The 27,456-nt window shown below is 38.3% G+C and overlaps 1 protein-coding gene across 2 annotated transcripts in view; it reads left to right on the forward strand.

Moving 5' to 3' along the window:
• MCC (MCC regulator of Wnt signaling pathway) overlaps nucleotides 1-27,456 on the forward strand; it is a 186,802-nt gene that overhangs the window by 93,502 nt on the left and 65,844 nt on the right. For both annotated transcript variants that reach the window (XM_023944976.2, XM_023944975.2), the window contains one exon: nucleotides 25,429-25,542. In XM_023944976.2, coding sequence (XP_023800744.2) covers nucleotides 25,429-25,542 — 114 coding nt within the window. The remainder of the gene's footprint in view (nucleotides 1-25,428; nucleotides 25,543-27,456) is intronic.

The raw sequence follows: 27,456 nt of genomic DNA on the forward strand, positions 1-27,456 counted from the left end.
GTTACAACATACGGGCATTGGGCTTCCGATGATAAGTGATCCCATCTTCCGTGGTTAACCTCTGCATGATCTTAACTAGGAGGAGCAACAACTTAAAACATGAGTTCACGTTTCTTTTTTTTCCTGTACTGCAAATACCTTTATGTTTATGGGAAGATGGGAGTGCATAATTAGCTGGCTGATTTTCTGGGAGCAGGTTATAAACCGTAAACCTTCTGTCACAGCTATGTGTTGGGATTACCATCCTGTGTGTCAGAGGTAGGTGAAGATAACATGGAGAAGGAAGTGCTGGTGATGCTGGGTCATAATTAAGCAGCCTCCATACAAATATTTCTGTGATATCTTGGAAGTGGGAGGTCCAGCCAAAAGAACAGAGAGATCACATACTGGAGGTACAGGTGAGGTGATTACATGTCTGAGCTGGCCACTGAAACTTTAAAAATGAGAAATAATTTAACTTACTAGGAAGGATGAATCAGTGAAGGATCTAGAGAGTTACAGGGAAACTTTGTGGTGTTAAAAAATAAACAAAACAAAACCGCATGACATAGTAAATCTGTTCTTTCCTTTGATCTGAAAGTTTCTCCATAGCTTTTAGTTGCCTTCATCCCCACATGTAATACAAGAGAAACAATAGCAATCTTATTTCATAGCAAATGTTCAGAGTATTTCTACAGCAGTAATGTAGTAGAAATAAATACAGCATCTTGAACTCCTTAATTTAAAATGTCTCATTTGTAAAGTAATTATTTACCAAATAATTATTGGCACTTTAGTTAAAGTTCCAATTGCAGCAAATAGGGTGTGAACAATCTTTCAAAAAGGCTTTTTACCAAATTTTACTGAGTACAAAGAAATTACACCATTGTATTTTGGTCTGCATTATAATTTCATTGCCAGCTGGAAACATGGCAGAGGTCAGCCGCAAGAATAGACCTGTTTTCACTTATCACTCCTTTTAATTCATATCAATACATTAACTGTAATGCCAAATACAGGTAGGTTGTGAATGATGTTTAGACGTGAACCTACTTGACAGTGCAGAAGAGCTAGAGACAAATAAACAATGTGAGATAATACTTTATCACAATAACCATTAGCATTTAGACCACACATCTGAATACACTTTATTTGAGAGAAACAGTTTCTGCATATTCTAATCCAGAGAATAAACTCTTTTGGACCAGAGTTCACAGGTGGCTTCTGAGTGTGGCAGGGCCTGTGCAGAATGTTCTGTCACCACAGGTAAAAGTAATAAAGTTCTCTGGTAAAAACATGTTTTCCGTTTTTTTTCAATGAATATTTCCTCTTTAATCTCAATCATTGCATAACAGCTATTGTTACAGCCTTAATATGCTTCTGCATTTTTGCATATATTAGATTCTCTTACTAGAAAACAAAGCAAACCTCACCAATCTGCCTTTGTGCATGTTGGTACAGGTCAGCCCCTGCAGCCTCTAATGCATTTGGTTTATTTCCATCGTAGGAGAAGCAGTACAAAGGGCAATGGTGAAAAATCCTGGAACCCTCTCTTAGTGCTGCTTTGACAGATTGTACATAATCTGCTCAAACAGGTAAAGGTCTTGCTATCAAGTCCACAATAAAGATGGTAGAAATTGGCAGTGCATTTCATTCTCACCTTTCATCTGTGTGGTGGGAGTAAGGAATGTGCCCATGCTACATCCAGGATTGGTTCTGAACCTCAGTTTCAGAGGTCCAGCGTTTGAGCTGGTCAGTGTTTCTGAAGAATGCTGCAAACACTACCTGTGTTTTGTGAAATAGTTGTTAACTTGCTTTGGGAGGCTGAAACAAGGCCAAGAAAAGATTTACAGTGTAGGATTCTCTTCTTCCTCTTCTTCCCTGTGGTTTAGCTACTTTCCTGTTGTTGAGGAAGTTGGCAGGGAGCTGTGTTCCAAAACATGCTCTTGGGAAATCAGAATAATCTTTTCTTTTCCAAAGATATCTCTGTTTAAAAAAAAAGCAAACCAACAAACCAACTCTGGCCTTGTTCTTATGTTTGAAGGCTTTTTAGTAGATAAAATAAGGGAAAGATTTACCATAGTCACTCCTTCATTGTGCATTTTTTTGGCATCGTGTAAGTAACATTACCTCTTGCTTTATTTTATATCTAGCTTGCTGTTTTATTGGTGCAGGCCTTTCGGAGTGTCTGAACTTGTTTGTTTAGGGTTTTCTTCACACTTCCTTTCGGAGGTGTGTGGGCTGGTTTACATTAGCACTGTATCCATCCTGTATGAATCAGTATAAACTAAAACTTCACACCTAGAGAAGAAACCACCACCTGTCTTGTTTCCTCCTGTTAAAGAAGTGTCTTTCCAAACTCCGAATAAGTGTGGGAGGTGTGATGGGTGCAGTGCTCTGCCATTCTGAACTAGAGCAGTCACACTCACCATTTACCACTTAGGATGTTATTAAGTAAGTTCTCCACCTTACAGCAGCAGTGACAGAAGTTCAAAGGCATTATTCACTTCCTTCATTGCTATCACAAGGGCAGCTGTTGCACAGATGGGGACACAAGTGTTCTTATTTGTATCAGGACATTGTCTAATCCTAGTTGATACTAGATTATATGGTGCAGGTTACCTCAGCCCAATTACAGCAGGGACTAAGGAATAGTTTTAATCTTCCATGCAGAGTATTTAATTGACCATATAAATTTTATTGTCATTTCCTCTCAAGTGCAGGGCTTTCATCAAGACTGAATGCCTCAGATGGGTTTCTTTTCCACTCTAGTGTGGTAAATTCTCTATTTCCAGCCAAAATATACACATTATTGTTGCTCTTAGAGACCTCCCTTTCCGTCGCTTTGTCATCGTGTAATTCTATAGCAGAGTGAACAATGAGAGCTAGTATGTGCTGTCTCAAGGTTCAGCTGTGTCCACAGGCATTCCCTGTGCATTCTTCCTCTTCCTTGAGTGAACTCATTGCATGTTCTACAGCTGTCGCTGGGACACTGTGCCTGGAAAGCCTGGCATGCACATCTTGGCACTCTTGCTTGCTCATGTTCCCTCTGTCTTTTATTAACACCCCCAACTAAGTAATTCATGCAGTCTGTGACTCAGGGGATAAATGTCACCTCCCTATAGACAGGATAGTCTGGGAAGCATAAGCAGTCATCTGGAGGCCAAGAGTGAGAGATCACAGGCCTAGTAGCAGATTTGCTCATTTCTCACTAGGATCCACATTCTGCTTTTCAAAATTTGGGTACACGAGTTTCTTTCTACACTGTTAATTTTCAGATTGAATTTTGGGGAAATTAAAGTGTTACAGCCCTACCCACATGATCACTTTTTTTCTTCCTCTAGGGGGTGGCTTCAATAGTTCTAAAAACAGGCAAAATGGAATCCTTCCTTGTGGAACTTCATACCTGAGTAAAACATCTGTGAAAACACTATCAAAATATTCACCACAGGGACAGTGGAGATGTTCTGAGAGGTGGTGCTGGCTAGGATGTGAAGACAACATTTTTCTATGCTCTTTTAGGTATTCTGCGGGGAATTATGTGAACAGTCCGGATGATGAAAGTACAAAGCAGGTCTTTAATGAAAGGTGCCACAGAGAAACTTCAGGAAGAATCTGCGAAACAAGCAGAGTGAGATCTTCTCTTGCTGACAAGTGTTGCCAAAAGAATGATACTAGCTTTCCCACTCCAGGGGAGATGGAGTTCAGGCAGAGAGAAGATCATGAATGGCAATCATGAGGATTGACAAAATAGGTGTTTCCTTGAAGTTATCTCAGCTGAGACAGTCTCACACTGGAAAAGCCTTTCAGAAGGAGAAAGATGGTGTCATTCTCTGACAGTGGTGACAGTGTTCCCCCCTTGATCTTTGCTCTGGGGATGTTTTCCACTGATTCAGGACAGCTGGGGCTTGATCAAGAAACAAGGTTTGTGCTTATATAGTCTCCAGGGCTTGCATCCAAAGCAGTCTTTGCCTGGCTTCCTCTTTGGTTTGATAGTTAGCTTTGCTTTTGTTTTTGCCCTTCATTAGTGTTTTTTCTTCATTAGAGCTCCCATAAAAACCAGAGGTTTAATTGTAAAGAATCTGGGAGAAATTTTGTCAGTTTTCTCTGTTGTATAAAAAATGTTTGGGATGAGGTAAAAATGACTTCAGATGAGTTCTGAAAAGCTCCAGTGTGACCCCTGTGTGTTACATTCGTAACTCATTTTGTGTTCTGGCCATTATAAAGGAACAGGCTGATATCTGATGCTTTTCCAATTTGCTTTTCTCTCCGAAATTAGTTGTGTGTTAGCCAGACCTGCAAAGACAAACCTCTTTCTTGCTCATTTGGATTACAGCTAGCATGAAAGCAGCAAAGTCTCAATCACTCATTTGGCAGTGAACTCCCTCATTTTTTAAAAGCTATTTTTAGATGATTGTTGAAGTTTCCTCCTCTGGCACAGAATATTTTTGCGTATTTCACTGAATTATATAATATCTCACTTAGGTTTTGGAAAGTTAATTTTGATATGCTTGATTATCACATATTTTCAGTTCTTAAATTAAGTTCTTAAACAGTTGCTTCCTGCTTCTACTTACTCCTTTGTCCCTTTTGTTAGTGTTGCTGTAGTCACATACTGATATGAAATTATTCTTCTGAGAGTATTTGAAAGAAGTGAGAGGGTCAGAGTGCTCTAAGTCATATGGATTCTCTCACCTGGGAAGGTGCTGTGCTGCTCAGTGCTGTAGAGCACTGTTGTGGGTTGACACCCTCTGGCAGCCCCTCTGCAGCTGGTTGCTCACCTCCTTCCCCACAGTAGGGTGGGAACAGGATAAAAGGGCAGGCATTCAGAGGGTGCCTTCCATGGTGAGCCAGAATAATGCCAACCTAAAGCTAGATTCTAAGAATGACAAATCAAAAGAGTACTAGGCTGTCCGATTTACAGGCTTTCCCTTGGTATTGCTGATTTATGATGAGTGTGACTCTTCTAAAGAATTCAGGCACAGTTCTTTTATCCTTACCAGAGAGATATTTAAAGATAAGCTCTTAATTTAATAAGAGGTAGTAATACAATGATGAAGATCTGTTGGTATAAATCAAGTTGTGTTGAGAAGTTTTCTTTGTTCTAAGTTTTAAGTTTTATTTTTTAAGGATTTTAGGGAAGGAATAATTTCATACTTTGCTTTGTGTTGGGCTTTCCCCCCCGCCATTTCTTCTACTTTGAAATAGACTTTCATGTTCTAAAGACAAGAGATGAGGGGAACTAAATGCAAGAACAGGTTTAAGGTTTTGATAGAACAGTATTGGTGCAGAGATTATTCGCTTGAATGTTGCTGTTAGAGCAGGATTTCTCTCTTTTGGTCCTAACACTAGTGGCTTTGTGTACCTTATGTATATCTTTGTTTACTACTGCTTAGTTTTTCAGAACCTTTGCAACTCTTGAACATGTCTTAGGTTATGGAAACGCAGAAATGTCTCTTGGGAGATTGTTGAAATGAACACAATCTCAGAAAAAAATCTCAGACAATACTCAGAAAAAAATCATAATACATTTTCTTTTCTTGCTCTCCTTTATTAAAGTTCTTGTTATCCCAAATGCATTTCTACACAGGGTCCATACCCTGGAATTAGCTGCTCATGCTCCCTGCCACTTAACCAGGTTATTTGTGTGAACTTCACGTGCCTCACAAGTGTACAAATCTGTAGTGATGAACATAGCACTTGAGAGCAGGTAGTCACACGAAACAGTCTGGTCAGTGGCTTCGTGCTGCTCATTGTACTTTCCTGAATTTCCCTCAGTATCTCATTCTCTGCTTGAAAATTCCATTTCTCAGGACTGAGCGGATTATTCCAGATGATTTCTTACCTGAGCTGCAGACAAGACCTGTCATCTTATTGACTCCCAAACATGACTCCTTCTATAAATGCACAGTTCCTTCTCCTGCTGCTTCTGTTTCCCTCTGTGCCTCCCTGAGAGCCCTGCTGCACCATAGCTCACTTTAAATGTAGTATCATCCCATCTTGTATTACCTGGCCTTCTACCAAAATCACTTTAATTTCCAAACCATCTTTGTAAAACTTCCGTACTGTTTCTCGTTCTTCACTGATCTTTCCAGCACCGGCCTGTTTACTCTTACTTGTGGATGTCATTAGTCCAATTTAGTTCCTTTCTATAGGCATTGAAGTTAGGTAAGGTGGGCCTCACCAGTTAATGCCTCTGCCCAGCTTAGTGGCATTTTTGCTTACTGCCATTGTGTCATTGTATATGTCTGACTGTAAGTTAATTAAATTTGAAATTAAATATTCCTGAGACACTTGGAGCTTTTATTTAACTGGGATATATTCTGTAGTTACCATATCCAGTCTCAATCAATGGAGGTTTTCAAGACCCAGCTGTGCAAAAAGTCCTAAGCAACATTGATTCTACTTTGAGCACAAGATTGGGCTAGAGATCAGCCATCCAGCCTGAGTCATTTCATGGTTCTGGAGCATTTATCAGCCTTACACCACTCCAGATCTTTCAGATTCACCACTCCTGATCCTTCATGTCTCAGGGTTTGCTTCCCTGGTTAAACACATTAGGTATGCTGGATTCGCTCTAGTTGTTTAAAATAAAAGTTGCATTTCCAAACATACCTCTCATGTACACAGACAGATGTATCTATCAATTTACAAGTTCTTTGTAAAGAATTAACTTGGTCACCTTTGAAAATGAGGGTAAGAATTCTCTTTATCAGCTGGGCTGATAGCGGAGCACATCAGACTATGATAAATTTATAAAAGAAAATATGGTGTTCTGAAATGACTTCAGGGCATGGTTTGTATAAAATGTGAACAAGTTGGAACTAAAATAAGCTATATCTAATATTTCAATTCCCATCTGAGGTCCGGCTTTCTTAACTATAAATAATGTACAACTCCCTTTTATGTACACTTCTGGACACTAGTGCTCAGTGTAGCTTGTATATATCTCTGTTACTTTTTAGTTTACTTTCTCCTTTGCCTTAAATCTGCTGTGTGAAAATATTTTAAGGTATGGAATGATGATCTATAAAGCTTTATTTGTTGGTTTCTGACAGTGGTGGTAGGCTGCATAAGTTATTCTTGTTCCTATATTCAGTGAAGACAGATTAAAATATCTTTGCTTTAATACCTACTCCACATTTTCCAGAACAGTGTTACTAAATTTTAATGTCTAAAACAGGTAAAAAAATAATTTCCGTATTCATTGCAGTACAACAATAAAAGCTTTTCTTTCATTCCCTCTGTGGTTTGCTTCACAGAGATAAAATCACTAGTGCATTTGTGGTTTTATGTGAATGAAATGTCTCTTCTCAATTACTGTTTCAAAACAAGCTTTCTAATTCCTGTTGTCCTAATATAAAAAATGAATTGCCACCAGAAAACTGGCAATGTCACCTCACTTTTGATTAAAAAACCCAGAAATATTTCAGAGTTTTATTAGTTTCTAAAACTACCTTTTTTTTTATATCGCTACTGTAGTGTATAATGCATGCACATAGAATAGAATGGTAAGCAGAGTTAACCTTATGGTGTGCCCACCAAAATACATTCATAAAAGTCACTGGGTCAAAATGGTTGGGTGATAAGACCATGGCTCTGAGAAATGAAACATCTGTTTTCCAGTGTCAGGTCTGCCGTTTCTGATGTTTGGGGGGAAAAGAAAACAACAAACAATCCCATTAACTGTTATCTGTGGAAAGAAATGCCATTACACACTTAAATGAAGTGTTTATGTGGTACCTTACTTTTCACTCCATGATTTGTAAAGTATTAGTAGTTTTATATTCTCACTCTGCTTAGGAAGTCCCAAGGATCCTTAACCAGTAGCATGTGGTGTTTTCAGGCTTTAATTTGTAAGCGTTGATAGTAATGAGCCTCCCAAATCTTTCCTTCAGCGTGCAACAGGAATTTTTCAATGTTCTGCTATTGTTGGTGTTATTTGAATTCTAAGAATGAAATAATTTGGGTTTTGTTATTGTTTTGGGTGGAGGATTCTTTGGTTTGTTTTAGCCTAATTCTGTAAGTAACCTAATTCTGTTAAGCTATGATGTTACTTTGTTTTATCTGGGTGAGAGACTTCAGTAAAAGGTCATTGAGGACTATTCTTTTTAAACCTCTGTCCATGTAATATTTTTTTTTTAATTGTTTGAAATGGCATAGTATGATTCTGTTACACTAGGCATGGAAGAGTCTCGTCTTCCAGTTATCTGTGGGGAGTGTGGAGGAGGAAGATGTAATAGTTTCAAAGTAGATCATTCAGACTGGTGGGAGAAACAGCTCTGTCCCATGTGTGAGGATTAGTAACCCAGAATCAGCTCAGATAAAATTAAGCTGCAATGTGTAAGGCCTGTTGGGATTTTAAAGGGCTGGGGTGTTCCCATATGCCTTCATTCTTCCCATGGCTGAGAAGTGGGTTGAACAGACAGAGAGTGGTTGATTCTCACAGTTTCCATAATTTTTGTTGGCAGCTCAAACTTGTCCATAGCTGAGTACGTAAAACAAACCCAGGTTTTCCCCTGGCTGATTGTGTTGCCTTTGTATCTCATGCAGTGTGTAGTTCTGGCATATAGAATAACACTGGAACTGTTGAGTTGGTAACATTGCAAAAATGTGTGTAAGTTGTACAGGGAGATGTTTATGTATAAGTGTAATGGTCTTGCCTAGAGACATCTGGTTTATACTGTCCTTGAATTCTTTTCCAGATCTCTGTCTTGTTTTCTGAATTTGTAATGTAATGGAACATTTGCTATCAATTAGAAAAGCCCTAATGTCCTTACTTAAGAAAAGCAGCTAACTCAAATCTCAGGAAACTCAAGTACTTTAGTTCAAAGCAGGGCTGTCTATTCACAGCACCATTTACTGACCAACTCCACACAGCCTGCAGTCACAACATTTGGGAAAAGTTGGGGCTGACTTCAAGGGAAGTGGATGTAAGCCCTACAACTGCATGCATCTCTAGGTACACAGGCTGGTATCATATGAAAAGGAAGGGAAGGCAGAATTGATGATTCCAGAGTGTGGGTGGTGTGTAGCACTGAATTATACAACCAGCTCTGAGCTTCTGGTAGAATTAATTGCAAAGAAGGCTGTAAAATCAGTGATACAAACCTCTCATTGACAGAGACTTTGGACCACTGTGGCTCAGAAACTTGGCTAGTCACAAGACATGAGCATCCCTGCTCTGTTTTCTAACAGCAACCCAAACTGGGATATATTGTAGTCTGAATGTGGATTGACAGAAAGATTAGAAAGATAGGGGTACCCTATGGTATCCCCCATGTTGTAGTCTTGCACACTTATTCTGAATCTCATGCTTTTGCTGGGCAGTGGAACTGACCTCAGCAAAATATCTTAACCAGGTTAATAGAAATCCAGTTTTGACCCACAGCACCTGAGGAGATTGTGTGATGTTCTGCTGGTGCAATGGGGACTGTTTCAGTCTCATTATACATTTATAAATGGAACTTGAATGGAGGTTTTTGAGTTTGCATGTGCATGATCAGAGCTCAGAGAAGCAGATTATAAATTTCTCTGGTTCTCTGTTGAGACTGGGGAAATGGGAAATCTTGGTAACAGGATTAAAGAGCACAAATTACACTTACAGAAATATTTTACTGGAGTTATTTGAGAAGATAAATGTGAGAATCTCATATAGCTGGTGCACACAATCTCAGGAAACATTTCTTCCCTTCCTGTCCCTCACATCCTTTCCTTCCAGAAATACCTACACTTAAATTTGACTGATGTGGATATATAGTATGTTAAATTTATAATTTAAAAAATTATACTAAAATTTACATATCCTAGGCAGCTGAACCACATTATACATGCAGTTATATGTTTGTGATTACAATTTCGTTGAAGTGGAAGGGAACAGTAGGACTGAGTCTTGTCTCCACTGTGGTAGTTTTATGGAATCTGTTTTTTATAAACTTTCTGTCTTCAGACCAGATTTAGCTCTTTCAAAGCATGTTCTGGGAGAGGCTGACACCTTTTTACTCTAAAATATACAGTGTACATCAGTACGTTTTCATTCAAATTGGCACAGGCTTTCAGATAAACTTTCTGGTTCTGGAATCTTAGAACAAGACAAGAAAATAAATTACTTATCCTCATTTTCTGGGTCAGGTCCAATTTTATTTTTTACTCTTTGTTTTAGTGGACATTTCGATTCCTCCTGATCAGATTGCTTTACAGTAATGTTAGCACAGTCAAATTAGCAGAAAAATATCCGATTGTGTGACTCAAGAAAGCAAATTCATGGTGGCATCTGTAGTTCTTTTACCCCTCCAGTTGTTGAGACTGCAAAGAGTATTTTGCAGAATGCTTTGAGATACGCTCAGTGGGTGACCTTGAGCTGCGACTGGAGCAGTAACTTCAGATCACGAGGTAGGGAGGGGAGAGGTCCTTCCTTCAAAAGAAAACTGCTTACTTGCTCCTAGTTTGCTCCCCAGCCCTGAGCCCCTCAGAAATGTCAACATCTACATGGCTAGAAGAGCCCTAAATTCAGTCCTAGGTTCACTTAAGGAATAAACATTTGAATTAACTATTAAGCGTATGTTACAGAACCAGCTGTGCGGTGCCAAGGGTTTGTTCTGCGAGTCCCAGGTTCTGCAGTCAGATTTCCTCCAGCATGGAAGTAGTAGGGCCTCTGGTGAGGTTAAAGGAAGAGTAAACAAAATAGTGATTGGGAAGGTCTGTTGCTAGGACAGCAAGAACACAACAGAACACTCTCCTGTTGCTGTTCCCAGGAGTTTGGGGTGAGCAGGAAGAGGAATGCGTTTGGCTGTCAGGGTCAGGTTTGCAGGCAGTGAGGCATTGCTGCTTCTGCCCAAGTAGCCACTTCCAGTTTTGCTGCCTGTGCTTCACTGGGCACTTGGTTTCATGCTAGGTTAATAATAGTTTTGTGTAAATTGCGGTCTGAGTACATCTAATGACAAATTTAACCTCAGAGACTTAGATGAGATGCCTGAGGCCAAGTAGCTGTCTGTGAAAGGAAGTCATCACTATCTTCTTCTGTAGGTTCAAAATAGTAGGGCAAAATACTTGAAAATGGACTGAGACAGCTGGGGACTATGGCACGGAGGAGGAGGAACACTCACCTTCTTACTGCAGTGTAAAAATAGAAAACAACCAATGTTAATTTTCTGTATCTACCACTTTTAAAAAACTGTTTTATCTCAACATTTTGATTTTTAAGGTTTGTTTTTCAATACATATTCCCAAATACTCTGGTACATGGAGCTGTTAGGTGCACTTCAGCAAAGAAACATCATAAAGAATTCCACTATTTTGGGCAGGTTAAAAAACCCATCAACAAATCAAACACAAAACCATAAAGAAATAACAGGTTACTTTGTAAAGTGTCTTCTTTTTCCCAGCAATAACTTGTATTAAAACTTGACCCTTGCTGTTGTAAATCTGATCCCTGTCACACAGTCTCTTTTAAAATATCTGTTTATCGACCTTAATTTCTAGAAACCCTGAGCTGTTATGTTCTGAGGCTTAGCTACCTGTGGCAGCTGAGTATGCTGCTGCATACTCAGCATTGCAGCTGAAGGAGGTAGGGATGGCGACTGCAAACAGAGACGCTACTAATTGCTCCCTGCACTTAGTTAAATAGCTGCATCGATGTATAACAGCAGGAGGGAGAGAGTTAGTGAGGCGCTAATTCCATCCTCAAGAGGGACACAGCGTTGTATGGAAACAGCTGCTGCACTGTAGGCTCTGGGGTGCTGCTGGCAGCTTCGGTGAAGGGAGGGAACAGGAGAAGAATGGTATGTGAGGAAGGGAATAAACAATCCAGGAAAAAAAAGTACATGTAAAAGTATCTTATTCGGGACCCTCGGGAGAGGAAAGAAATCACAACAGGCAGGAGTTGAGGAAGAGTTCAGGTTGGAATTACAGACTGGAGGAGCTGCTGCAGCCACCTGCAAGCCCTTGACCTCCCTCTGTGAACACCAAGGCTTACAACTAGGTCAGCATGGTACAGTGTAGGTATAACTTGGATATTGAAACAGCACAGCTGTGTGAATGCGCGCTTAGCTAGATGGGCTCTGTTGGAAGGTGTGGGGATGTTACTCAGGATGGATACTGGATGTATGTGGCAGTGCTTCACCAGAAGTGCATGCTTCCGATTGTATTTGTCAAAATATGAATATGAAAGTAGGGGTTTGCTTCACTGAAGTTAGCTGCTCAAGAGTTAAGTTACCCACAACTCCGTAGAATATGAATAATTTGGGTAATTGCCATCTCTGCTACATGCCGTGATGTCATCACTTGAAAGTTGCCTTCTTTCATACACCCCTGTTGCGTGCACAGACATGTCTTGTGTTCCTGCTTGCATACCAGCAGCTGTTGCCAGCATTCATACACTATAAACCCGCAGAAATGCTTTAGCTGAACATGCAACCTGCCCACTTCATGGAGGAGGAACTTCTAGTGCCCTTAGCACTGCTTTCTCCTGAAGACCTGCATTTTTCCCTGCAACTGATACAGTTATCTGAGGTGGGGTTGATGGGGAGGACTACCAACTTTGAAATATTCAAAGCACAGAGAGACATGGAGTATACCCAGGAGAAATACTTGAAAACATAGGGATTGCTTATGTGCAGGCTAGATTGTTAATGTAGTGAAATCAGTGATGTAATATATGCATGGACTGAGGTTGCTGACAGCAAAAAATCAATGTGGCCGGCTGTGCAGCCAGGCACTGCCCCCAGGGCTGTGATGTGTCGAGCACCAGAACTGTAAAACCAAAGCAGTCCCAAGAAAGGCACCAGGGAGGATCAAAAGTGGAAGAGCTTGTCCTGTTAAATAGATTAGGGCATGTTAGCTTCAGGAAAAGGAAGAGAAAGGAGTATATGTTTTGAGAGAGCATTATAAATTCACAAGTGATACGAAGATCAAAAGGGACAGTTATCCTTGAGGTGCAGAACATGCAAAGCAATATCAGAGAAGCTTTACAAATGTGTACTTAGTTCATCATGTTTTCTTCAACTTCTCTCTGATTTGCCACTTTCAGAGGCAGGATGCTGGACTGTCAGCCAGTGTCCAGTGGTCTGATCTGATACAGCACTTCTTTATTTATTATTTCTAATTGCTCTTTGACACAGGAATCTGCTTTAAGATGGGAAAACTGATATTTATTTTTTTTTTCCTCACTGATGTGTCTTCAGTTATATTAGAGTGATTACTTTTTCATTCATAAAATTACATTAATATAATTTTTCTTGATATGTCAAGATTTTAGAGCTCACAGAAGCAATTGTTGAGAACATAAATGAAATTGAATAAAAAAAATGTACCAATGTAACTCTTCACCTAAACTATGACATATTCTGTTACACAGTTGGTAAAGCCATAAAAAAAGAAAAAAGTAACTTCCACTTTCATTCTACCAGATTATGTGAGTAATATGCCACATGCTGTATAAAGATTCAAAGAAGATTGCTGTGTGAATGAGGTACGATTTTTATGAAAAATTAATACAAAATAGCTTTGTAACTTTGGAATCAGCAAATTTTTTGGCATATGTGCAGTTCAGGGGTGAAAAATAAGCCATGTGTTAAATGGAATAATGCAGTGCTGATGCTTTTCTGTCAGGACAATTAACATGAGTAAAATATTTGCCCTGCTTTAAACAGATAAAGAGGTACTGCATTGTGTTCCTGTTAATGTTTCTATACCGGCAGCAGAGAGCACAAGATTTATTTGTAGAGCCTTATGTAGATTTACAGCTGTGCCAGTTACTGCTTGAAAGCTCTTTATATGTCTTTATATGTCACACTCACAGAGAATCTTTTTGTTTGGGTGAATGCTAGTGAAAGTGGTCATAAGAAGGATGCAGATATTTTGAAGTGTTAAGTGGAATGTGTGACACATGCAGTGCCTTCAGATTACAAATTTTGTCTTGTCATGACCTCTGATTTTCTTCTTTTTGTATGTTCATTTGTGTGATATAAACATAAAAAATGTATTTTATCAAAATGCTGTAGAAGCAACTTTCTGTGCTGACTTCCTTAGAGAATTAGTAATGCTTTTTTGTTATTATTTGATGATTTAAAGGAAAGAAAATTACACTCAAGGAGAGAACAACAGTCTCAGGGGATGTGCACTTTCCATGGAGCCATGCTCTGGACTTAAAAATATCTATGAAACTCCTGTTTATTTAATAGGATTCCACGGGTGAAATTCAGGGCTGCATTTAGCATTCAGAGTCCAAGATAAGGAGTGAATCTGCCTTGGGCTTGGTAGAGACAGACACATAATACTGGGAATGCTATGTAAATTAATCTCAAAATGTTAGAGCAAATGCTAGTTTTCTGTGTGACTGAAGTTTTCAAGTTTGATAATTATAAGCATCTGTAATTTCAGTAAGTGAAATTAAATTTTGAGTATGTGTATATACAAATAGAAGATTAATTGTCTGGTAGACACATTTGAATCTTCACTTTTATTCTTTTGCAGAAAAACCGCAGGGGAAAATTTATATAAATTTATATAAAATTTATATAAAATTAACCCAAATATGAAATAGTGTGGTTAGAAAATGGCTTTTCATTTGCAGAAATTTTTGACATTTAAGAAAATTGCTGTACACTTCTTCTTGATGAACAAGAGAATATTTTTAATACCAGTTGAAAATAACTTAAAGACATCCTCACTTCTGAAGAAAAACTGAACTTCATCTGTCAAGCCTCTGTATCTGAACTTACAGTAAAAATAGAAAGAAAATGAGGTCACTGTGGGAGAAGAGGTTAAGAGAAAAATGTTTAATCTTGTACAAGGGTTTTCCAGACACCTTTTTTCTTCCCGTGAGTTTTGCAGACAGAGTTTTGAACTGGGCTGAAATTCTAATCATTGCATTCACGAACACGGAGTAGCTTCAGGTTCATAATTACTGTCTGGGTCTCTGAATTACTTTTGATCCCATCTTAACAAATTGCTGTCACCAATTAACTCAAATGCTTTAGCTTGGTTTTGTCATGCTACAGACAGTTGATTCTCTGCAAATTTTGCAGCTACTTGCTTTTATATTGGGAGAAGCCTGCTAAATAGATTGCTGAAAAAGTATGAAGGCACTTGGGCAAAATGCTGTCAACTGATGCTACAGACAGAGGTACCATGTTGAGTTGTTAGTCCAGTGCATGACAAAAAAAACAAATTCCTACTCATGTATGGAGTAATATATCCAGGTGTTACTGAAATACAAAAAAAATTATCTATACAAATGCTTATTCAGTAACCACGTTAGAGTCTGCTAGCTGTGCAGATTTATCTGTGTTAGTGCAATTGATAATAAATTGCATAAAAATGCACAAACATTTATCAATGTTTGTTTTCAGCTTCTTAGTTTGTGCACTGGAGGTTCTGTTGCCTAAAGTGTAAGTCTCATGACTGGAAAAGAAAATATATTCTTGCAACTGGGTTTTTTTTAACAGCTCTGCTTCATGAATGCCATATCTTTGTGCTGATTGCGTCATTCCAAAGGTAATTGCTCTCAGAATCAAGTTTGAGGCATCATGCAGGAATCTTGCATAAGGTTTTCTGGTGGCTAGCACTAGATATGAGCATTCAAATAATTGGTATCAGTTGGAGGATAAAAGGCAGTGGAGGGCATTTTCAGTTTCTTGGTTCTCTGACACTGCTTTTTTCTTGGAGGGAAAGAAATTCCCTCTAGTGATTTTCAGTAATGCTGAACAAAACAAAAATAAAAAAACAATTTGTGTTTTCATGCTTTTCCAGATAGAAGAAGATGTTTTAAGTATAATCCTTCAGGTAAGAGACTTTGATCAAAAAATTTACGCGGTTGAGAGCAAGAACTTAGTTGAATAGGGATATGGACTGTTTTAAGAAAAGGGCAGCAGTTTAATCGGATAGAGCATAGAACAATTGTGCTTGAGACTTTTCTTTATTCATACTTTCATTAAGAATCTTTGTAGAAATATAAAAAACTTACTGATGTACTAAAATCCAGATAAGCAGGTGCTTTTTTCAGCTTTTTATGTTGTAAACAAACTCCTCTATCCCTGTTGTAGTAACTGTTGACATACTCACTTCTTTGTAACATGTATAATCTCTCACTCCTAGAGATGATTCATCACAGAGCCTTATTGGGGATGCATTTTGCAACATTAATTGTTTTGTATCCAATTTGTTAAAATTGTAATTTGAATAATAACAACATCCAGTGCAACGGAAAACCCCAGCAGGAAATAATACTAACTGCTCCTGCAGTTTGCCATCCATTTGCAAAGCTTTCAGTAAAATTAGTCAGCTTCTCCCTGATGTATTGACCAGGTAATAAGAAAGAGGAGGCAGTGAAAAATTCAGGACTTGTGACTGAAAATGCCAGAATGTACTGGGTGTTTCTTATAAGAGAAATACTTGAAGATAACTCAGACAAAGGTTTATGGCATGGATCTAGAGGGAAATTTTGGAAACTTCTGCAGCACTGAAGTTATAGTAGCATAATTTTCCTGCTTAGGAGTTGTATTAAGTCTAAATAAAGTAACTGTCCTTGGAGAAGTTATGCATCCAGATTTGGTTGGCCTGTGAAGATTACTGGGCAAAAGAACTGACCTCTGCATAAAATGGCAAGTTCTGATGTAGGAGACAGTTGCTTGTGCTAAGAATTGACATGCATTAGTGCGACATTGACCTGGGAATATAGCATGGACTAGTCTGAGATTTACAGCTGGGGGTGGTTGGTACTTAAGACCGTGTAACCCCTATTGTATATTTTCTTTCTAAAAGCATTTTAAAAACCACTACTTCGCTGTAAACTGGGAGGTCACTGGAGACCTCAACTTCTTTTCCACTTTTTCACCCTGGAGAAGCTTTGAGTGTTGGGTGCCCTTAGGGATGCTGGGGCTCCTGGAAGGAGTGGCCCATCTGAAGAAGGAAGATGGAGCGGCTTCTGGCTGGAGCTTAAAGGAATGGGGAGGAGGGATATGAAGGTCTCAGAGGTGCAACCGACCTTGGGAAGGTGAAATAATTAAGAACTGTGCTGAATGCGTTTTGTTAAGCAAGTACATGCACATCCAGGGAATTTTGCTGTCACATCTGGGAGCTCCAAAGTTGATTAGCTGCTTCTAAAAATCATTTTAGAGCTGTACTTTTGGAAGTTACATAATGGGCATTCTAACATAAAGTTCTTTAGGGCATAAACTGAGGAAAGCTGGAGAGATGTTTTCTTTCTGTGAGTTTCAAACAATTGGACTAGTACATCATAGAGGATTTGGTGGGGTTTTTTGTTTGTTTTCTGGATTGAGTTGTTTTTGGGTTTTTTTATGATTTAAAGTAGAAACACAGTTCTGATTTGACCTGGCAATACAGATCTTACTTCTCTAAATTTATGGTGACAGAAGATCACATGGGTAATTCTGGAGACAGAGATCCTTTGTATCATTGAAAGTACAGCTTTATTGCTATTCCACAGTCCAATCTTTGAAAATCTGAATTTATTTTGAGATAGTTTTTGGAAAGAACTCAAGAACCATGGGATGCTTTAGTAAATTATGATTAAATTAGCATAACAAGTAGTGTCTAATGTTTGAGTGGTTTTTGAATGGTGATCTCTGCTTTGAAAGATCTGGATTATTGTCAGAAAAATGAGGCTGAAGGAGCAAGTTAGGTTTTTACAGAAAATGGTAGAGCTCTTGGTAAACAGTCCAGTGTGGATGAGCTTACACCCTGTCTGGAATGTTAAAGCCAGCACTGGACTGTGGGTCACCATAATGCTAAATGCAAAGGATTGAGTGAGGTGCATTCTTGGGATTAGTTTTCCACTCCTTTTGTTCCTTAGGGGGAAATAGTGTGCCCATCACCTCAAGAAACTGTAAAACAGAGAAAAGGAGTTTGGCATCCTGAGATTTCAAGGGAAAAGGACCTGAACTGATCCCTGCTGTTTTCCTCCTCAGTTAATTTTCTCTGGGGTTTTTGGGCAGACAAGGAGATAGGAAAAAGTAAGTCTGTTCCTCTTTCCATTGGTGCAGTGATAAAGAGATAATTTGCCTTACTTAAATTATGTTGAGGGTAAGTGTAAGGCAGGTAAGAATGCTAAATTAGTTCACTGCAGGGGATAAAATCTTTTTAAGACTGGACCTGGGACCTAGTTAGGACCCTTCCTAGGTCATCATTTTGTGGTAATTTTTTTAAAAAAAATATTTTTAGTTAAAGAAAGGCTGTGATTGCAGACAGTATGTTGGGAAATGAAGACAGTATTTTGCTCCAAGCTTAGTCTCCCCACAATCCCATTTTCATACCCTGCGTTACACTTGCTTTGCTCCCTCACTGGGAGTGGAAATAGCTGCAGGTTCCTCCTCTGAAGGTAAAAAAGCAAGGCTGACCATTCCTGCACAGTGTAAATGCCAGTTCTAAGGCCATCAGTGTGGACATGTGGGCTGCCCTGCAGTGCCACAGGGAATGTCAAGAATCCCAAACGAGTTAACTTTCCAATCTGTAGTTGTTTTCTGCAGTTCCAGGATTCAGTTGTTTGCCTCTTTTTGTTATTTTTAGGTCTCAGTATTTAGCTTTTCTTCTCATGTCACCTAAAATTTTCTTTTCAATTATACTGTAAATATCTGTTTTAATAGAAGTAGAGCCATTAGTCTCGGCCTTGGGCATACTTAGAAGTGCAATTAGCATCATGGTCCATTCATCAAGTGTGAACTGCCAGATTAATTTTTCAGAGGAAAGTTTTCCATGATTTTTTGGTTTTTTCTTCAATACATTTTAAAACTAATTCTTCTCACCAGAAAAGCATTAGTTTACCTCTTCTGTGTATTTTTTAAACAATCTCTGGTGTATTTTCTTTATGGAACATTTTTTTTGCTTTGATTTAGTTGGAGTAGTTTGTTTTACAAAAATTTGGTCTTTGTTTTTCTAGAATTTGAATGGCTCCATCCTGGCTAGTGTTGGCACATTATTTGTTCAGTATTGCACAAGCATATGAAGTAACTGTGTAATGTTTAATATGACAGTTGCCTCAGAAGCACAGTCACAAAATGTCCATTTTGTATGTCACTTTGAAAATGTGTAGGCTTTTTATTAGCATGTAGCAGTTGTTCCAGACAAAGTTTTAGGGTGTTTTTGTAGGCATATCCAGCAACTCAGTGGTACCACTATTTTAGTTAGTTTGAGTGTGCCTTGGGTAGTTCCTTACAGGGCTGTTGACTGTGGTATTTCAGGGCTGTTCTCTAGAGATCATACAGCTGAAAGTGTCTGGGGAATATTGATCTGTCATATCACTGCTTCTGGGATATGGTTGTTTTTTTATGTTTTTCCCTTCCATTTTGTCAGTAAATTCACAGAAACTGAGTTTGGTTACATTTATTTCATCACTTGAACCATAAAAAATGCACCTTTTATGAGTCATGGCTAGGAGAAGATGGCATGAAAATTGTATAGGACAGAGAAGAAAAATGGTTGAAAGTAGCTACACATTTAAATAGCAGTCACTTTAACTAAGTGTTGTTTGCAAGTAGTGCTGATCTGTGCTTCTGATAAAATGTAAACTTGACAACGCCTTGGAGTTTTATCTACAGCAAATGTCTGTAACATGAGTTTCGTATCTTTTAACTTCTCTCTTAGAAAGATTTTGAGCCTTTTTTTTTTATTTTGGTTGGTTGTTTTTTTTTTTTTTTCTGGTTGTGAAGCAGTGCTGTGATTTCTTTCACACTTACTGTTCCCTGTAATTTTTTCCTCTGGACCTTGTTCACATTTTCAGTATATTTACCAAGCCTTAGCGTGAAAGGTTCTCATTCACCTAAGCAGATAAGTGCCAGTCTTGTCTGTGCTTTCCCTGGACCAGCCCTGATACTGTTCTGTAATGCTGTTTATGAAAGTTAGCAATCCACAGCATAGCCACAGCCCTAAGATTGGTAAAGGTTTTATTTTGTTTTCAGATGTGTTTTTCACTATGAACTTACATTACCAACCTTTTAATTTCTTGACTGCAATCTCTCTTTCCCTTGAAGAGGAAAGGTGTCAGAAAGTACAATGGATACACATTTTCCCTTTCTGCACTGTTAGCTGGAGTTCTAACTTGTATTTTCCATGTTGTCCTCTACACCTACCATCTCTCATGTTACAAAGCAGCTTGGGTTTTCAAAGCCAGCATAATGTCCATTGTAATTTGATAACGAAAGAACTGGAAAGTTTTCAGAGAAGAGGCAACATTCTTAATATTTAATCAGATTTTTTATGTATACTTCCTGTCATTAAACTATGTTCTTACAATACACAGAAAATGTCTTTGTTGTGAATTATTTGCACTAAACTATGCAAAATGCCAGTTTTGAAAATAAGTAAAGCATTTTTATTTATTAAAATAAATAATAAAAAATTTGAAGACAGTTGATGACACATAGGATTTCTGTTTTAGCATCATGACACAAAACACAGTGAGAACACAATACAGATACAAGTCAAACACAGCAGAGATCAATTGCAGTGCACAGCTCAATAACACAGCACCAGTGTGGTTTCCAGCCTCTCTCTGATGTAATCACCACCACCAGCCTGGGCATCTCTGCCCTTGCCAGGAGTAAATGGGTGAATTGAAACTGGCTCAAGCTCATCGCTGGCTTTGAAATTCTGTCAGTTGATTATGTTTTTGTAGTTTTTATTTTGGGCTGAGCGATGTGTAACACCCCACGCTGGCCTGGCTAATGCAGGGAGACATTCACACTGTTAATGAGCTTGGGGAGAAATACACTCCAGCTGATTTTTTCAGCTGTTGGTAGTTGTTTATCTAAATCAAAACTGACCCTCAGGTCCTCTTGGTGTTGAGATGAAGTCAGCTTTTTTTGCAACAGCTGTGCTTAGTCCCAGCCAGCCACATTCTTCCTGAGCTTCATGGACACATCACCCTGGCCCATCTTTGATCCTTCTCCCATGGCAGGGCTTAACAGATGAGCCACAGAGGACACACACAGAACAAATAAACTGATCTTTTGGTGTTTGGCTGCTTTGTATTGGTATATAGTTTAGTATGATTTTATGTCTCCCTGGCTATGTCAGAGGTTACCTTTCTGAACATCAGTTCCCAAACTGGTGTGCAGCAGTACTGTAGCTGAGGAATACAGAAAACAAGAGGAAAAAGATAATATTAGCATTTTAATTTCACAGAGAATTACATGTATATGTCCTTTTGGTAATTTCTCTGTTGAAAATAGCAGACATGTGTGGTGAGTACAGCTGGCTTTAGCAATATGGTTTAATTAGTCTGGTTCCAGGCTAAGGGAATGAAAAATGTGGATCAGATTTAGTGGTGAGGATCACATTTCACAACGGCTGGGAAAAATGCTGAGTGTAATAGTAATTTTAGTGCTTTTCAGGGCTTTAGCCTTATCATTTTTCCACTGCCATCCTTCACTTCCTTTGTGTCTCTCTTGTTTTGTTCTTGGCCTCAGAACGCTTCTAGCAGTGTGTACAGCAGTACAGCAGTCACCTGCTTCCTTGGCATTCAGTTCACCTTACTATCCCATCCACTTCTGTGTTTGTTTCCCACAAAACTCTTCAGAAGCCCAAGTGCCCAAAAATGTTGTTCCTAATTCCTGCATAAAATATTCCACAGCACCAAAAGCAGTCTTCAAAGCATAGTGCAAAACAGGCGTCACATGTCATGTCTGCAGTATTGTATGAAATGCTTGTAGAAGCAGATGGATAATGAGGAAGAAACTGCATTCATAAAGGAGGCTTGATCAGAGGTCAGGAAGTTGCTTTTCCTAAACTTGTTCTTATAATTATAGTACCTTTCAAAACTTAAGTGTATATTGGTTTGCATTTTAGCAAATGCATACTATGCAGTTTGTTATTTTATAATAATAATACATTATAATAATAATAATAAATAATTGTTATTGTATATTTAATTTAGTAAAACCTGACAGGATAGTATTGGGTATAGCATGTAGTGTGTATATGTTTCATTAAGCAACCCGCAGTTGTTGCTGCAGTAAAAGCTCAAGGAATTGTAGCTTCTAAGTTAAGATAGGTAATTATTTTTTTATTTATACTATGCATTTAATGTATTTTCTTACTTTCTTGGATGATGCTAGAGATGCAAATTGATTAGCTGGTCTGATCCTTTATATCTTTGTTCTCGCATGTTGACCCTGCGTGTCCTGTTGGACAGTTCGGATGCCTCAGCATCACAACAATGGCATCTTTCTTGATGGAATTTGAGTAGATGTATTGGATCAATATAAAGTTTATGAACAAGACAGACTTTGTCAATTGACTGTTTTCTCTGTATGAAGTAGATCTGTGTGCAGTCTGTTGCTTAAAGGTTTTGTCCAATGTCTTCTACAAGCAGAAATCTTTGTGCTGTCTGTATTAATTTTGCACACTGATGAGTTTTTGGTCTGTTTGATAATCTTGCATCATTAAGAGGCAGCTTGCCTTTAACTATAAATGTATGGCATGAATGTTTTTCATATCTGCCTTATCTGTCATTGTTTGCTGAGGAGAGAAAAAAACCGCTATGCTGTGTGGCTACCCCTGTTCTCTCACTTGTCTCAATCCTATAGTGGTTCAGTGCTGCAGAGTTAAAATTGTAGTTTGACTTACTGATTGAGATTTGTAAATGGAGTCTTTCCCACTTCAGTAGTTTGGGTTATTAAACTTGACTTCTGAACATGAACTTTATTTTTCACCCACACAGAATAATTCTGCATAGACTGTAGCTCTTTGCTCAGATATTTCCTTTTTTGAGTTACAGCAACATCCAAAGATCATATTCCAGTTCCCACTTGCTGCCTTGTGATAAACAAGCACGCTGGGAAGCATGGTCTGTGGGAACATTGACACCTTAAGGGAAAGTGCAGCAATAGCTTGAAACACTTTTTTAATTAATTAGAAATGAGAACTTGACTGCCATGAATACACAGTTATACTGGCTGTGTTAACCTTATGTATTGCAGTAGTAGCTGGAGGCATCACTTGCACATCAAACTAGAGTATCACAAGCAGCCCTCTTCTGTTATGATAACTTCTTTGTGTCTAGGCTGCCCTTACAGTAAATTTCCTTTTTTTTCGTAAATTTATTCTTTTGTTAGCACTTGGAAACTGAAACAATTAATGGAAGGGTAATTTTGGATGGTAAAAGATGCAACAAGCTTACCTTGTTAATAAAGCCATCCTTTGGTTACTTGAAGAAGAGAGACTGTATTGAACAGAGGTGGATGTAACTCACATATTGGGTACCCATTTTTGGCAGGGGCTGCCAGGCCATGCAGTGTTGCAGTAAAACCAGGCACAATTGATGTTGTTTATTACCCAGCTTGCAGTGTGCTAGAGGATGTGAAGAACGGCTGAGCTGATTGCAGAGGGTGAAGAGGACAAAGACAAATCCATTGGAAGTCTGCCTCGCTGGTTTCACTGTTCAGAGAACAAGTTGCTTTTCATTGAGATTTTCAAATTAATGGTGTCCTTTTATATTACAAGGCCATGTGTATGGGCATTATTAGACTTGTACTTAATTTAAAACACAGCTAGTGATCATTTAATTACAGTGTATGAAAGGGAACAATGCTTGACTATGTATCATTGTTTTATTCAGTTTGAAGAATTGTAGCCATTTTTCACGTACTATTTGAAAGCTGTGGTGAAGGATGTACATTCTGATGAACAAACTTGTGAGCTTCATTGCAACGATTCCACACTGTTACGGGAATAAGATGAAACAGTGGCTTAAAAATTCACCAGCTTTCCTGAAAATAGGAAGCAGGTTATGAACAGATTGCTACAATCGGTCTGGTTCTTTCTTCTCCACATTGTAAAATCAGTGCATAGTTTCCTGTGGTAGGAAGGAAGGCCTTCTGCTGAAGGCCAAAAATGCTTAAAGGTATTCAGGATGTTTCTGGGTTTATTAAGAGGTTTCAGTGTACATACTTTATAGAAGCTGTGTAGGATATGCCCATAGCAAGCCTGAGTTACTGGATTTTTACATGAAAAATGAGGGTGCCTGAGAATCTTAAATGTTCTGCAGCATATAATAGTGCATGTGTATATTTGTACTGAAAAAATAACTGCATGTGTGTAAGGTATTTTTGTAGTTGATGTAATAAAAATCCTGCCGACTGAATTCACAAGTTAGGATGTTTAATAACTAGTTAAACAGCATTTAAAAAGGCAGAATTCACATCCAAATACCTTTTTAAAATTATCTTCTGTGTCTTGAAGGCAGGATTTTTTTCATTAACAATAGGAATACCGTATGTGAAGGAGCGGTTTCCAAATGATCTCGTCCCTCTGCTGTCAGGCAGCTGCTTTCACACATCAGTATGGGAAAAGAGCTATGGTTTTGCTGTCTTCCAGTATTACAAAGGTAGAATTTATAGCAAAATAGGACTCACTAGCTGATTCACTGTAAATGAAACACAAAAAATTACTTTTAGGTGATGCACCCAATAGAATATCAGATTGAGGGATTGAAAGTGGGTGGAGGATTAGAAGAGGAGTTTGTATTTCAGCCTGAATCTTGGCAGCAGAGCAGTGTTTACTCTATTGCTTGGTCTGGTGTGAAAGGTCACTTCTGTTTTCATACCCAGTATAACTTGAAGCTGTTTCTTTACTACTACAAAGAAAGACTTCAGGGCTAGAGGCTAGTTCTCCTCCTGGACTTCCCAGTTGCAGTTGTCAATACTTAGTGTTGAATTGTGGCAGACGCCTTTAGTGAAACGATGAATGGGATATTTAAGGGCAAGTAGAGAGTGGTAAGAACTAAAATTCTTTTTAAAACTGTTTGTGGTTTCTAAGTTGTGTAGCTAACCTAATTTCAATGTTGTGAGTTATCCTAGCCTGATATATATTTCCACATGCTATCATGCTAGCTAAGTGTAGAAAATATCTTTCATCAAAAGGATCTGCTGCAGAAAGGAAAACAGTTCTTGATGTGTGGGTTAGTAGATAAGAATCACTGAAACTCACTGGCATGGGAGAACAACTGCAGAAAAGTAACTCACAGTGGATTAAGTGCTAGTTGCAAAATAAAACCAAATCCTTTGCGTGGAGCTATCCACTTTCACCAAACTGATAACCTGTATGTGTCTAAAGGCATCACAACGTAGTACACCTCATTCTATAATGTAAATATTAGTCAACATATAATGTAAGGTTTTATAGTGCAAGACTCAGGGTATGTCTTAATGAACTAGAGTTAGAACTAATCTGTGCATTTTTAGCTGAGTTATTCCTCATTGCATTTTTCCATATAAAGGACATGGTGAAGGAATGTGTGCGCTGCCTGGAAAGAAAAATACTGTGTTAAAATTATTAGTTAAATTGTTAGTTGTATGTGGATTTCTTTTAGACTTTGTTCGACTGAAGTTCCTATTAACTACTACAGAAACCCAGCTGCTAAATTATACTATCTCTTCTCCAGTGATAAATGGCTTGTGAATTGGTTAATTTGTTTCTTTCCTTTTTGCCTTCCAGCTTCATTTAGCAGCCCTGGCTTCATTAAAGGGAGACATCGTGGAGCTTAATAAGCGTCTACAACAAACAGAAAAGGAGCGTGACCTGTTGGAAAAGAAATTGGCAAAAGCACAGGTGAGCAATAGTATTTCAAAATTCAGAAGATGGTCCTTGGTTTTGTGCAGTCCTTGTTCCTCAGAGAGAGGATAAAATACCAACAATGTCACAAGTCAAAAGAATTTTAAGACTGCAAGATGCATAGTTGCCACTTGTTATACCTTTTATGTGTTGAAGACATTCTTCTAAAAAAACCCTAAAAATCAATTAGATAAATTTTGTTCTGAAGTCCATATAAGCAACTAGTGCTTTGAATTATTGTAGAATATAAGAATTACAGGTTGCTCTCAGTGGATTGCACTGGTTGCAGAGCCTTGCATTCCTGGGTCACATTTAAACGTAGCACAAATTAACACTGAGCAAACGTTATTGCCAGTTTTCATGCTTTGATGTTACTTGAGAAATTACTTGTGATTTCAGTCTAGCTTCCAGTAGGCCAGTTGGAATTGTGGAATTGTGGAAAACACAGCCACTGCAACGTCAAGGGGTTAAATAAGAATAAGGTTGGAACTCTGATGCTTTCATAGCTCTTAGATAGAGGCAAATGCAAGCAAGGAACAACAAACTACTGTTTTTAATATTTCTCACTTCCGCAAAAATATATTTGTTTTCAGATACGGCCATTATATCAAATAGCTTTTATAAGTTAACATTTCAAAAACTAATTCAAAATACTTGGAGAGAGACAATCAAAGCCTTTTTCTTATAAAGTATGGCACCTTATTTGTTGCTCAGAGATGTTGCAGAATCTCCAATGTTCTAAATACTCAAGACATCTGGACCTGGTCTTAGGTTGGGTAAGGGACTAGCTGAGTAAGTTCCAGTGGTCCCTGTCATCCATTGCCATTCTGTGATTTTGCAGATTTAAAGTTTTCAGTATTTCAGTATTTAGTACATTTTGATTTCATCTTTGTGACTTAAATTCAAGCCAAATATAGAAGTGCTTAAGCAGTCTTGATTTTGAGGCTCTTGCTTCAGTCCTCCCTTATTTTGGCCTTTGCCTGCATTCCCTAATGTTTTTTTCAGCTGCCTTTAAGATTTATGGGCTTGTAAGTGATACTGTTATTGCAGACCATCAATGTAACATTCAGAAATGAAATCACTTTCATGTCTTTATTCCCCTCGATATGTGAGCCAGAGCCACTCTGGGAAGTAACATGGTCTATCAGCTATAATCCGGAGAGCCTTTTCTAATTTCTGTGGCATTCTTGGGATAGAGTCCTCTTCTGGCTTACAGTTTGATATGAGGCTGCATTTGTCAGTCATTAAACTCTCAGACAGATTCACTGTATCCAAATGATCATTCTGCATGATTGCACTGACTTTATTGTTGTTATTTATTACTCCGGAGGGTCTGATGCTAATCAGGTTTTTGTTAGTGCTAATCAGGTTTTATTTTTATTTCTATGTCTTTATTTAAAAATACATATATTATCTCTCAGCCAGTGAAGAGTGCTTTGTAGGTGCTCCCATATAATACGGAATACACACTGATGACACCTAGGATTAAGGATCAGTCCTTAATACCAATTAACATGTACTCTGTTAGCACAAGATTGTTTGGTGTTTTCTTTGATTGGTAATTGGTTACCAATTACGCGTGCGTACATTGTGCTCGGTTTGTAATGCTGGGGGTTTTTACTTGATATTGAGCCATGTGAACACAGAGATCACTGCCTCCTGACCTGTGAAGAGCACACAACTGGAGTGTCTGAAAGGCAGGCTGATAGCTATATTTCAGGTAAAAAAAAGAGTATTTTTAATGAACAGTTTTATATAAAAGTTAAATGATTTATCTCTTTGCACTTTATTTTTTTTCTAAAGTCTTCAAGAGGATAAAATTAAGTATACATTAAATAAAATACAAATCTTTCTTAGGGAATTTAAATCATTAAACCAACACAAGTCATATATTCAGCGTGTTGGCAGTGT

The sequence above is a fragment of the Cyanistes caeruleus genome, chromosome Z (genome assembly GCF_971803275.1).
Source record: "Cyanistes caeruleus chromosome Z, bCyaCae1.hap1.1, whole genome shotgun sequence".
Lineage (NCBI taxonomy): Eukaryota > Metazoa > Chordata > Aves > Passeriformes > Paridae > Cyanistes > Cyanistes caeruleus.